General features: G+C 37.3%; 1 protein-coding gene across 5 annotated transcripts in view; it reads left to right on the forward strand.

Annotated features, from left to right (window-relative positions):
* LOC143293686 (myoferlin-like) overlaps positions 1-13,312 on the forward strand; it is a 106,741-nt gene that overhangs the window by 16,881 nt on the left and 76,548 nt on the right. For all 5 annotated transcript variants that reach the window (XM_076604845.1, XM_076604844.1, XM_076604847.1 and 2 more), the window contains exon 6: positions 5,168-5,352. In XM_076604845.1, the coding sequence (XP_076460960.1) occupies positions 5,168-5,352 (185 nt within the window). The remainder of the gene's footprint in view (positions 1-5,167; positions 5,353-13,312) is intronic.

Here is a 13,312-nt window from a genome sequence, read left to right on the forward strand (position 1 = left end):
ATTAACAGAACACCATTTTATTTTGTATACAGTATTACCCAAATTGTGAACAGAACACTGGTTTATACTGACACAATCCGAGTGGTTAAAGTGTTGGACTTTAATCTGAGGGTCCCGAGTTTGAATCTTGGTTATGGTGCCTGGTAGGTAATGGGTAGAGATTTTTCTGATCTCCCAGGTCAGCATATATGCAGACAAGCTTGTGCCTGAATCCCCTTTGTGTGTATGCTAGCAGAAGATCAAATATGCACGTTAAAGATCCTGTAATCCATGTCAGCGTTTGGTGGAATATGGAAACAAGATCATACCCAGCATGCACCCCTGCCCTCCCCACCCCGAAAACTGAGTAAGGCTGCCTACATGGTGGGGTAAAAACAGTCATACACGTAAAAGCCCACTTGTGTACTTATGAGTGAACAAGGGAGTTGAAGAACACGAACGAAGAAGAAGAAACTTACACAGCCATACCCAAACCAGTTACAGATCACCAGTTTATCCACACCGAATCATACCCAAATCATTAACAGAACACCATTTTATGAATACACATTTATACTCAAATCATTTGCAGAACACTGTTTTGTACACAAACAATCGTACCTAAATCAATCAAAGAACACAATTTTATGCATACACGGTAATACGCAGATTTATACACACACAGTCATATCCAGATCAATTACAGCAAACCAGTTTATGCATACACAATCATACCCAAATCAACTACAGAACACAAGTTTATTCACTTAGTCACACACAATTATACCCAAAGCCATATATGCAGATCTGTATGGTGTGTAAAGGCAAGTCCACAGGTGGGCGTTAAAATTGCTGAGCAGCACTTTGTGTACACACATGGCTAAACATCTGTGGTTAACTTTCATGATGCTGCCGCTGCCCACCCCACCTATTCCCTCAACCTTTCAACTGTACACAATTTCCCTTCCCCCTTCTCCTGTGTGTTTTTGATTTGTTGGTGAGCAGATGGTGTGCTGTGATATAGATTTTTGAATTTTTTTTTTACTGCATGCAGTAACCCCACCTGGAGAAAACAAACTGAGGAAGCAAGAACATTTGATCATGAGTATTACTTGCTCCCATCCACTGCTGTTGTAGGTGTGCAGTAGTCAGGCATTTGATTGAAAAAATCAAAAACAAACAAAAAGGTTTTTCAGCAACTCCAGCTATGGAAGAACAGTTACCAGTAGAGGATGAAGGTGAAGGTGGGTGGGCATCTTTGCAAATTTGCTGACTAATCTTTAGCACAGAGTATTTTCTAGTAAATTTGTGCAGATTTTTTTAAAATATGTGGCCAGAAAATATGTATGTGCTACTCAGCACATATTGAATAAATTATCCTGAGCCTCAGGCAGTAGGTTTGATCCTGGAAACAATTTCTAAAAAAAAAAATTTGAATGTAGAGAGAGGCGGACTGTGCTGGTGATCACCAAATTTGATATTTGATTCTTTGAATTAAGAAGCAGTCTCTGCTGCAGGACTATAATCTGTCAGGCAGGGAAGAATGCACAGTATAACATGATTGTGCACATGCATGCACACATACACATGCATGCATTTACACACACATACACATTCCTTTACATATGCATGCATGCACACGTACAAGCACACAGATAGACACTCAGACACACACTCACAGACACAGATGCACAGACACACATGCACACATGCATGCATGCACGCATGCACGCACGCGTGCGCACGCGCGCACACACACACACATATATATGCTGCACTTCACTTCTCCCCTCCCCACACACAAATAAAGACACAAAAACAGTCAGTCAGTCAGTTGTATGTTTATTTTTGGCATGGTTGTGATTTTCAAGATTTGTGTTCAAATGTTAGTGTTCTTCCGTGAAATACATATATATTGAGTCATGACCTTGTGTTTGATGACGGAATATCAAAGCTATAGTGAGTTCAGTGTTGGTGTGCATGATACCTTTGGGCATTGTCAGCCTCTGTTGTCCTCCTTTATCTCTCTGTTTTATCTGACCCACACTGGACACTAGATGCCCACATTTTTTCTGTGACTTCACATGACATCCTTGACTGTTTTTTGTTGTTGTTGTTGTTATGTTTTGTGTGTGTGTGTGTTTGTGTATGTCTTTTTTTTTTTTTTTTTTTTTTTTTTAATCCTGCATATGTATGTTGTTGAATCCACCAGTTATTTATGGACCATGATGATTGGTTTGTTTTTGTGTTTTTAGTGTTGTTCATCATTGATGTATGGGTGTACTTGTGATGTTCAGCATTCTTTCCTCTCATTAACTGTTGGGTTATTTGGTTTGTGAAACTGATCTCAAACAGAACTGCTGCAGTAGTAACAGCAAAGAAACATTTGGAACAGTGACACAAAAATTTTAACATTTATGATAAATAGTACAAGGCAGGTGCAAAGCTGGAAGAACTGACTTTTTCAAGCTAATAGAGATGACATGAAGATGAAATTATGCAGTTTACAGGTGACGTTTTTCTCCTCCACTTTTTCAACTAGCTTGCTGGCATGGTGTGTAGATTTGGACAGCCATAAAGGTGATTTTAGCCTGATGAAGAAAGTTTAAAGGCATTATTTGTGAAAATCTGTGCCTGACTTGAAATTGTATTGTTGATCAGAAATTGGCTTACCAAACAATTCTGTGTTGTTTACAGGTATGTTTGATTGCACATCAGATAAACTTTATGGTAAACAACAGTCAAGTGTAAAAAAAAAAAAAAAGGGGAGGGGGGGGGGGCTCTAGGGTTTTAATTATAAACACACACACACACACACTCTCTCTCTCTCTCTCTCTCTTAGTCTCACTCACTCACTCATTCACTAACACTCACTCTGATATGGGCACCACAACACCACAGTACCATGAGACAGATGTACATATCTGCTGTTTTTGAAATGTTTGTTAGAACATCGTGGCAGCTAATTTATTCTAGTATAGTTTTATTTATTCTGGTGTGTGTGTGTGTGTGTGTGTGTGTGTGTGTGTCTCTATATATGTATCTATATGTATATATGTATATAGATATATGAATATATATATGTGTGTGTGTGTGTGTGTGTGTGTGTGTATACATGTTTTAGTGCATGTATGTGTTTTGTGTGGTGGGTTTGTCCATACAGACAAAGGAGGTGTTGGAGAGGGAGAGGGGAGGGGGGGGATCCCAGACTGCAGCAGTTGTGCAGGCGTGATGTAATTGTTGTTACAGCTGTTCATACAATGATTAAATCTTATTGTACACACAGTCTTACATACATACATGCAAGCATGTACGCACTGTGATGTAGACTGTAAGTGAAATAATCACTGTTTTATAGGCACATAAGGCTTTGCCAGAAGCATTGAGTTTATACATACTATCATGGTGTCTGCCAAACCAATTAATGCGTACATTAGAGTGGACTGTGTACCCCCCCGCCCCCCCCACACACACACCCTCCATCTCTCTCTCTCTCTCTGTATCCACAATTGCCTATCATGTATGTTTGATATTTATATGGGTTGCTTTGAATTTTGGAAAATCTGTAGCTTGTAAAGGGTTATCTTCACATAGACATGATTTTCATTAGAGAACTTAAGGACTCTTTGTAGGATGGAGGTCCATATTGAAATCCGACTATGACTTAATGATCACCTGCTGCTTATAAGTAACAACATGTTGGGTTGGTTCATGAGAGATGTTTTTTTTCTTACAAGACAGAAATGTTTACCACAGGAAATGTTTGAAATGAAAATTGCAATCTTTGGTCCATATTAGTTATTTAGTCATTTGATATTTTATAATGATATATGTTTGCATAATTCTACCAACAGAGATACATGCACAGATATTTTCATGGCACATATGAATGAAGCTAATATATATGACTGCAGTCAGCACTCTACCATGGCAGTTGAGTTCAGAATAATTTGCTGTGTTGATTAACACAGAAGTTCAGTTTTGACAGCAGCTTGGCCATGTTAATGCAGAATAATTTGGTGAAATAATTTGGTGAACTTGTTATGAATGTATCACAGTGATTTCTGTTTGTGTCATGGGTGCATTCAAGTGAAACAATACAGTCAAGTGAAAAAAATCCAGAAATAATCATTTATGAAAGAATGTCATATTCATGTATAGAAGGAATGTTGATGAAGTGTTGATTTCGGACATGGATGTTGTAGTTACAAAACATTGTCCAAAGCTGTGATATGTCATCTGATTGCCTGTTTCATGGAAATGAAAGAGAACTGATTGAAATCCCCCATGAACATGCTGGGCTGTCTTTCAGTATGAATAGTATATTAACCTTTTGGAAATTATTTGTAAGGAATTTCCTTTTCTCTATTACTCTTTGTTTCTTGCCCTTTCCTCTTCTTTCTGTTGTCTCTTCTTGTTACTTTTTTTTTCTGAAAGCTTGGAACATGTTTCGGTCTTTTTCTGGACTTGATAATTAGGTATTCTTACTGTGTTGCATTCATTTTTGCACCCAGGATGAGTTGCCCACTGGCATTTTGGAGTTTTGTATGCATATTATGAAATATAGTTTTGTGTAATATGAATAAATATCTTTTTATTCAGGTTACTTTTTAAAAATCCCATGGCAAAAAATTGGTGGGATAGTGAACATCAGAGGCATGTCCTGGATATTACGTGCATGAATATGACTGTACTTGTGTCAGTTTTTTTTCCCATTGGTGACAGTGTTTTCAGCCTGGAAGTGGTCCTGTGTTTTGGGCTGGACTATAAACAACAATGATAGATAGGTAACTGAAACTTGATTAAAGTAAGAAATATAGATAGGTAACTGAAACTTGATTAAAGTAAGAAATATAATGTTCAGTGAAAAGTGATTTTACCACAGAGGATGATTTTGAGTTGTTGCTTACACATTGTTGTGTCTGTTCTTTCCTTCTTTTTTTCACAGTTTAAAAAAAAAAAAAAATTACTTGTTTTTATATTCAAATTAAAAGTACAAAACAGTTAATAGTCACATTCATTAACCATTTTTTCTTAGCATTTCTTTCTCAAAATCTGAAACTAAGCCTTTGACATTAACAATAAGTCATGTATCTAAAGCCATTGATAGAAGTGCATTTGTCGGGCTTTAGATGTAACAAACTTGACACTACAGTTTGATTCATTGATGATGATAAAAATGTTTCAGGCACAGTGGTAGAAGCTTCAGGCGATGCAGAAGAGGAGGAGGAGGAAGAGATGGATGAACCAGATGCCCCTCCACAGCTGGACGCTGCTGGCAACCCTGTGCCTAAGCCAGCCAAAAAAAAAAAGAAAGGAGCAAGGCGGCGACGCACTACACACAAGCTGTCCAACAAGCCTCAGGATTTTCAGGTAAGAGGAGAGACCATCAACCCCCAGAAGTACCAATATTCAGTGTGTTTTCAGATATCTCTGATTGCTTTGTGAACCTCAGGATTTTCAGGTGAGAGGAGAGACCATCAACCGCCCTTCCCCCCCACCCCCACCCCCCCAAAAAGTACTAATATTCAGTTTGTTTTCAGATATCATTGATTGCTCATTGAACCTCAGGATTTTCAGGTAAGAGGAGAGACCATCAACCCCCCAAAATACCAATATTCAGTGTGTTTTCAGATATCTCTGATTGCTCAGTGAACCTCAGGATTTCCAGGTGAGAGGAGGAAATATCAAACCTTTAGAAAAGGCGCCTATGTTTAGAGTGTTCACAGATATATCTGATTGGCAATCAGATCTCTGTTTTTTCAGGTGAGAGGAGACACCATTGAACCTTAAAAATAAAAGTGCCAATAGTCAGTGCGTTTACAGATAAGTCTGGTTGCCCAGCAAACCTCAGGATTTTCAGGTGATAAGAGAGAACACCAAAAAACAAAAGTGTCAATATTCAGTTTGTTTTTAGATACCTTTTTGTTGTGCCTTTTTGTTAAACGAACCTCAGGATTTTCATCAACAACATTAAACCTGGAGAAAAAAGGTGCAAATAATTATTAGGTTTGTTCAACTTTACAGATGTCCCAGATTGATGTGGTGACAGGAGAAAGTATCAGACAAGGAAAAAAAAACAATGTGTCCCAAGTTCTAATTCTCTCTCTCTTTTCTGTGTAGCAGATTACCTTTGATGGGGAAAGATGTGAAAAGGGGGCATGAGTGTGGTGTGTCTGTACAGATAAGTAAAGTTACTTCCCCTTCATCATAACATTTTACTGCAGTTTTGATTTGGAACTCAGTACAGGAACATGACGCATATTGAATCCCCCAAGAAGACAGGGATTGTTCAAGTTCTGAAAAGACTGACATTTATTAATAGATATGGACAGATATAATTATACAGTACTTGACCACAGATACTTAAATAACTGGAAGATGGCCATGTAGCATGTTTGTACTGGGACCCTGTACAATGTGGGTCCATGCAAAGGGGAACAACCTTTCAGGTATCAGAGAAACCCACCTGAAACCTTGTGGAAAGGAGGGGGAAGTTTTTAACAAAAAAATATAAGATTAGACATTGTAATTATTTGTGTGTGTGTGTGTGTGTGTGTGTGTGTGTGTAGTTTGTTATCACATTTTGGAGTGTGTACATAACATTGATGTAATGTGTAATGAAAAAAAAAAGTGTTTTGTAAAGCATCTGGAGCAGCTTTCTGGATAGTGTGCTATGAAAGTATCCATTATTATTATTATTATTATAGGTATATAGGTATGCTATAAATCATTCTTAGATAATAAATAAACCAGTTATAGTTGTTTTTTTTAATTGAAAAAAATCTCTTCTCAGATTTGTCTCTCTGGGTACTAGTTTTTTTTTTTTTATCTTGATAAATACATTCCTGTTGTTATTGAATAAGAAAACTTTATTTTCTCCCCCTTTTTATCCACTGTTTTGAAAAACGACACAACTGTCAGAAATAACAACAACAACATACACAAAGACAGACCGACACAGTCAGACAGATAGACAGTCACAGACAGACAGTCACAGACACACACACACGCACACACACAGACACACACACACACACACAAATAGAACAGGTCAAATCATGACTCACCCCTTACATTCACCATCACACACCCACACACATTTCACCACCATCCCTCACAACCGAAAATCAAGGGAGTGAATTCTTTTTGCCTAGCACACATTTTTTTTTCTGCTGTGCTGAGTAAAACAGAAAGTGCTTTGTATTTGGATGTAGAGTGTACATCATAAAAGCAACCTGTGTGTCAGTTGATGAGTGCTGCACATCAACACTACAATTGCATGTAAATAGCAAGCATGGGACTTCCATGTTAAATGTAGTTATCAATTTTAAATGTACAGGATGTTTTGTGCAATAAGTGTTTTAAACTTTATCAAATGTACAAGATTTTTTTTTTTTATCAAATGTACAAGATGTTTTGTGCAACATGTTCTCAAACTTTATGTGCAAATGCTTTAGACAAGCACATGAAATAATTATCTTAAAGTTTTCAGTTGGGTATTTCTGATATTGCTCAGAATCTTATCATTATGGCAGGAATACTTAAAATTATAAAATAATTCTGTATGAAAATAGATTAATATATTGAAACAAGATATATTAATAATTAATATTTAACACACACACACGCCCACACATGATGCATGACCCATGCACACACATTCCATGCACATATACATATAACCAACATGCCTGTGTGCACACACACACACATGCACACACACACACACACACACACACAGAAAACTGCATCACACCACCACACCACATCAAACACACAAACATATGAGCGCGCGCACACACACACACACACAAACAACAACAACAAACAAAACCACAACAGCAACAACAAAACAAAAAAACTGCACGCACACACACACACACACACACTCCAGACCACACCACACCCACACACACATGCAAGTGCTAGATGGGGCTTGACAATCTTTCCCAACTATCGACTGCTTGGTCACAGCTGTTGTGCGAAGGAAGTGTGATGCAAGGTACAGGTACTCTTTATTATCACCCGGTGGCAATATTGCAGGTGCACAGTGGTGGATGAAACTGCGCACATCACATTAATCAATGTAATTAACAGACTTCATATATGTATTTCGAAGTCAATTTTCTTCAAAGTTTCATGAATGTGTAGTGGGTGTGTGTGTGGGTGTGACTATGTGTGTACATATGAGAGAGAGAGTGTGTGTTATGAATTCATGCAATTGATTGAGTTCAGTTAATGTTAGTAAAAATTGTTGTGGAGTGGAAAAGGAGACATTTATGCTAATACTGATCTGATACACTTTTTTAATTAGGAAAATATTCAAAGAAAAAGAGAAATAAATCATTGAACAACAAAGAATAGGCTTTTGGTACAACAAATGCACAGCTACCCACCATCTAGCTTACAGGTGAAAAAAAGAAGAAAGGAAAAGAAAAAAAATCCAAAAAACCCAACAACAACAAAACACGGAAAGGATGCAATTCAATATGACTCCAGAAATGTCCCACCAAAGAGGAGGAACCTTTTTAACTTGCATAGCTGGACAGCAGAGAAGCAGCAAAGGTTTTTCATTGTGTTACCGGCAAGAGTAACAGTACTAATGTATTATTTGATATAATCTATATCTATGAAATACACGATTTGTTTGTTCTTCTATATACATGATTTGTTTCTTCTTTTTTTCTTAGTGTTTCATTGCACTGCTTATCTAGAGAGCATAAACCCAACTGAAATTGAAAGTCATGATCAACAGTGAAGATTGTAACACAGCATTATACCAGAGGTTTGTCAGTACAACGTTGCTATAGTATTTCATCTCATATTTGTAAGACTTGGTTCCGTTCTGCCAAATCATGAATGCCTTTGAAAATCAAGGGTCAAGGTCACAAAATAATGCTGTTTAAAAATTGTTTTGTGATAAGGTGATGTGTACTCCCTTATATTTATTTTTTCTATATCATTTTATACCTGTGACAAAGCAGAAAGACACTTGAGTCTTGTAGGCTTTGCCTGTTGTGATTTCTTCCTTTTTTGTTGTTGTACCTGCTCTCCTTCATCCTTTTTTCCCATGGAAGATTTAACAAAATCTTGGAGTTAAATGAAATATGATATATGTAAAGAAGATTGCACACTGGTTGACAAATGCTTGTAAAGAAAGAGACAAGTTAAGCTGAAAGCTGAATGAATGAGATGGACAAGACAGATTCTGAGATAGGAGAAATGGATGGGATTCAGGGGCTGGTACTGACAGAAAGAGAAATACAGTAAGAGAGAGAGAGAGAGAGAGAGAGAGAGAGAGAGAGAGAATAGGGGAGACCAATAGCCAGCATAATCAATAATTGCTTCATTTCACACTCTGCAGCATGTTGTGTTTGTGATGCCGCATCATGGACTTCAAAAGGCTGTGAAAGACCCATTATTTTGGGGTTCCCCCTCACATACAGGCTGTCTATACATGAGGCACCAGTATTAAGGCACAGGGGGACAGAGGCTGCAGCATTGTTATGCTGCGTGAAACAGGTGTTGCATCCATCAATTTTCACTGAAGTGAAAATGGTGTGTGGTTGGTGGAGGGCTGGGCAATTCAGGACATGCTGCCTGCAAATGAGTGGCTATGTATGTGTGTGACAGCAAAAACAGGTTGTAATTAAAAAAAAAAGAAAAAAGAAACAACAAAAAATCTAAACCCCCTCTGAACGAAACACTTAGTTTACTTTATCCAACCACTTCTACCAGGAAGATGTTGTGGGGATATGAAGTTGGTGATCTGCAGCAAGACCTGTATTATCGTCATGCTGTGGGTAAAACATACATTACCCCCCAAACCCTCCCCCCCCCTGACCCCTCACCCAGTTCCCCCATGCCCCCATCCTCCCAAATATAGGCTGATAGCCTGAGGAGAAAACTGAACGGATTACATTAAAATTTTTAAAATTATTTTTTTTATTATAATAACACTTATTTATTCATTTTGTTAGCTAGCTCTTTTAACAGTTATTTCACTAGTTTGCTGGTTAATTTATAACATAGTTTAGTTTATCAGTAGTTTAGTTGATTAGTTATTTGTTTGTTGTGTTTACTTTTTTCAGTGAGTTGTTTTGTCATGTTTACTTTTTTTGAAAAAAATTGTCTTCATTTTATTCTGATTTAGCTGATTTTTAATATTTGTATAGTCAGCTGATGATTTTAATTTGTATAGGTTTTACATAGATTCCTTTGTTTAACTGAAGCAGTTGCTGAATAATAGCAGCAGCAGCTTTTGACTTTGATATGCAGTCTTGTATCTTTTTGAAGTTTTGGGTTATGACTTTTAAAAAAAAAAATCAAATGTATGTGAAGACTTATTCAAACAAACACTTAAAAGGAAATGATTGTGTATGATGTGCATGTGATACTGAGGGGAAAAACATCAGTGGAGATCGACTCACTTTTATGGGCTGTGTCACAGATGTTGTCAAGACCATATACTGGTATGATAAATATAACTTGGCTTGAAGGCTGCACGCATAGGGTTGTGGCAGTTTGTGGAGGATTGCTGAGTGGAGTGTTGATATTTTGGTGGTGGTATAGGATGGAGGATTGTGATATGGGTTGAGTTAATTCATTCGATGGATGGATGATTTGACACCAGCAAAAATATCTATAACTTGTGACTGAAGTTGCTGTATTGTGCAAGTATTCTGGTCACTGTTTTTTTTTTTGTTTTTGTGTGTGTGTGTGTGTGTGTGTGTGTGATACATCTAATGTGGATGTGTTCAAGGGGTAGCTGAATTTGTGGACATCCAGGAGCACATTTATACTCAAACTCATGCATAGCATTGCAGGTCAACACACACACACACACACACACACACACACACACACAAGCACACATACGCATAAACTACAAGACAAACTGTGGATGAACTAGGTTTATAAAGAAAAAGCAAATTACAAAAACACACTGAAGTAGATTTTAACAATAATGTTTCTGATAGTTGCAGCGCTTATTGTTATTTTTATTAAAACAACTTAGTAAAAATTTATGTTGTACATTGAAGAAAAATAACGAGAGATGGTATCAGTTTTCGCATCTTCTGATAAATTAACATTACAGAACCTGTTAAGAATAACTGTCTTTGAAAGAACCTGAAATGAAACAAACAACAACAAAAAAAGTGAAAGAAAAACAAACAAAAAAATATTACAAACCAATGTTGCAGTAAGATCATGTTCACTGAGACATTCTTTTTTGTCACTGCAGTGATGGAAAGATGTTACATTGTTTCTCCAGTCATACATAATCTGCCCAGAATCATTCCTTATAGTTTTATGGCCCAGTGGATGTTATGGTCTATGTATTCAGTTGTATCTTAGATTTTGGTATCGGCCACAAGTGTATGAACAGTTCCTCAGTGTGAAGCTTACACCAGGGATTGTTACATTATTTGAAGCATGGGCTAGTGAAAGGAATATGGTCTGATAAGGTATAAGTGGATGTGAATTAGTGCATCTGCATCGCTGCCCAGTGAATTAACATTATTACTGGTAAACCGGATACCCAGCATTTTGAAACAAGTGGCTAATGGGAATTCCATTATTAAGGAAGATTAATGACCAAAACTGATGCATATTGAATTCATCAGCATATGTAAGCAACAGTTCAAAGAAGAGAATCACTGATTTGTTTTAGAGCTGCAAAAACGTGTGTTGCTTGAGACCATGAAAATGTCATCAGCCCACATATTTGGGAGATCAGAGACACTTTGGGCAGTTAGGATGTTATTGGTATGAGGGTGGTGAGGCTGGTGAGAAACCAGTCATCCCCCCAAGCTATTGTCAGTCTCTACATGGCAGCATGCAGAGTGGCGTGTGCTTTACTGGTTGTCGGCTGTAAAATGGGGACAGGCAGATGGTGGCTCAGTCTGTGTTAGTGGGATGGCATGGTTGGTGGTGACAGTAAGTGGTGTGAGCGTCAGAATATATCCTGGCTTTTCTGTTGTGCCGTCGGAAGCTAGCTGACTGCTGTGGATTTGTACCATTCCTAGGATTGTTGCTTTTTCCCTCCTGTGTTGGCCACTGCAGTTCATATCACAGATTAGTATGAATATATATATATATATATACATATATATATATACATACATATATATATATATATATATATATATATATATATATATATATATATAAGAAGTATTTTTCAGATACAGATTAAAAAAAATATAAAAAAGACTTGATTTCATCCCAACAGTATGGATTAACAAAGAAAATGGTTACATCTCATGGAAATGACACTGTATACAGATGAGAATCAGGAAATGCATTTTCACTATTTGAAGCAATGAAATGTTACTCTTTTGTTAACACTATTGACATGAATCAAAATAATGGTAATCACAATAATAGAATTGGACATCATTTTGGAATTTTGGCTGAAAGTTGTTAACATGTCATCATTTTAGTGGACTGCCTCTGCCAACCTTTTTTTGGTTACCCTTTTGCCTTTCATGAATTTTCAGTGGAGCATTTTTTAAATACTTATTTTTCATGGTCAAGGTGGAAACTTTTTCATTAGATGCTGATAACAGTGCAATGTTATAACAAGTGATAGGCATCATACTTGATATCAGCATTGACTTGAGGACACTTTGCTTAAATAATGTTTGTCAAGCAAATAAAATGAAAAACGACAAAAGAAAAAACCAATCCATACATTGATTTCCATAAAACGCATGGAGTATATTATCAACACATTCCCTCTAGTAAGCAATATATGAAGACATGATACGCCTATTACCTAGTCAGGTTAAACATTATACATGCATACACATAAATACACATAGACACAGCGGAGCACTTTCTTCAAGGAATATTCTTTTTAATATTTTGCCCCCCTAGAAGAAATATATTTTGACAGGAAAAAGAAAAACTGTTGACTGTGTAAAAGACAGCCATGCTACCGCTGTTGCATGATTTGTGATTTCACATTTTGTGAATGACACCTTTATGGATGAACCAAATGGATGAAGCACACAACCGTCCATAGACTATGGTGTATTCACCCTGACTGACACCCGTCCTGAAAAATCAGATCTCCGGACAACTGACAACGAAAACAGCTTCAGCTCTACAGACATGTTTAAGTTTGGAAAAGACAACAGTGATGGAAAGGAGAAACAGTCAGAAGAGAAATCACAGAGTGGAAAGGAAGATGGCAAGAAGGGTGGTAAAGGAGAGGAGGACAAGAAGAAAAAGGAGGAGGAAGAAGGGCAGGACATTGGGGATGGTCCAAGTCAACAGGAAAGGCCATCAGCTGCAGAGGGAGCAGCCATGGTGACTAGACAGA

Source organism: Babylonia areolata, chromosome 19 (assembly GCF_041734735.1).
Source record: "Babylonia areolata isolate BAREFJ2019XMU chromosome 19, ASM4173473v1, whole genome shotgun sequence".
Lineage (NCBI taxonomy): Eukaryota > Metazoa > Mollusca > Gastropoda > Neogastropoda > Buccinidae > Babylonia > Babylonia areolata.